Below are 1,098 nucleotides of genomic sequence, written 5' to 3' on the forward strand. Positions count from 1 at the left end.
GGGAGACCGTGTATTTAATTCAGGAACTAATCACTTATACCCTCAATAATTGCAACAAGGATGTACAATTCTGTTTATCACTGTCCACATTATCCGTCAGGTGTTTAATTTTTCAGGAACCGGATATCATTATCATGTGGGTACGATATTACGAACAACAAATAATGCTAAAAGAGCAGTTTGAGCATGGCGTATATCACTACAAAGTGAAGTGAATAAAAGATCCTAGGCTTTGTAATATTTTCTGACACGCATTACCAGAAATCGATACAGATCAAAAAAGCAGGAAAAAAGAACGATCAATTAAATACAGCCATCTGGACGTTACCAATGAAATAAGATTTAGTTGGTCAATCCATCACGTTCCAATGTCCATTCGAAATGAGTGCATTGAACACACAAGTAAAAAAGCATTCGTCACGATCCAGTAATATACTCTCCTTTTCGTCATCCAGCCAACGACCATGACATGAAAAGTGGTCCCCTGGGTCTTCTCAGGCCAATCCCGTACCACCCACGCCCTCCATCAGAGGTCCTAATCTACGCACCAACGAAGAATGATTGCTTATTCAAACATGTCGTTGCGTCATTGTGTAGAGGAACTTTGTTGACGTCAGTTTGGAACCCATACCAGGTCCTAAATAGCCCCAAATATAAACTATGCATTCGTAAAGTTTTGTATGGACGAGGCAATGTAGAAAAAATGGTTATGGGTGACAGTAACGAGCATTGCACAGTTACCTGCGAGACTACAACTGACCGCCTTATGATTCTGCAGATACAAAAGAAATGCTGAACAGGTGAGGAATACAGTGCGCGACCAGCCAGATACACCCAAGGAACGTGCAGTATTCTGGATCGAGTACGTGGTCCGCCACCAGGGAGCGCCCCGCCTCAGGAGCCTGGCGGCGAAGCTCTCGTGGGTCGAGTTCCTCATGCTCGACGTCCTGCTGGTGCTCCACGTCGCCGTGTACGTCGCCTTCTGCGTTCTGTCACGGATTATTAGGGCGGTGAAAGGGAAGCTCTTTCCGCGCAACGTGAAGAAAAAGAAGAGGGACTGAAAGTGATTTTTAGTGCACACATGTATACATATGACGA

The 1,098-nt window shown here is 44.5% G+C and overlaps 1 protein-coding gene across 1 annotated transcript in view; it reads left to right on the forward strand.

The window, feature by feature from the left end:
- The window catches only part of LOC119588213, a gene marked incomplete in the record, with an annotated part of 23,266 nt that extends 22,174 nt beyond the window's left edge, over positions 1-1,092 (forward strand). The window contains 1 exon segment of the mRNA XM_037936914.1: positions 779-1,092. Coding sequence (XP_037792842.1) covers positions 779-1,061 — 283 coding nt within the window.
- Positions 1,093-1,098: the final 6 nt, after the last annotated feature.

Source organism: Penaeus monodon, chromosome 23 (genome assembly GCF_015228065.2).
Source record: "Penaeus monodon isolate SGIC_2016 chromosome 23, NSTDA_Pmon_1, whole genome shotgun sequence".
Classification (NCBI taxonomy): Eukaryota; Metazoa; Arthropoda; class Malacostraca; order Decapoda; family Penaeidae; genus Penaeus; species Penaeus monodon.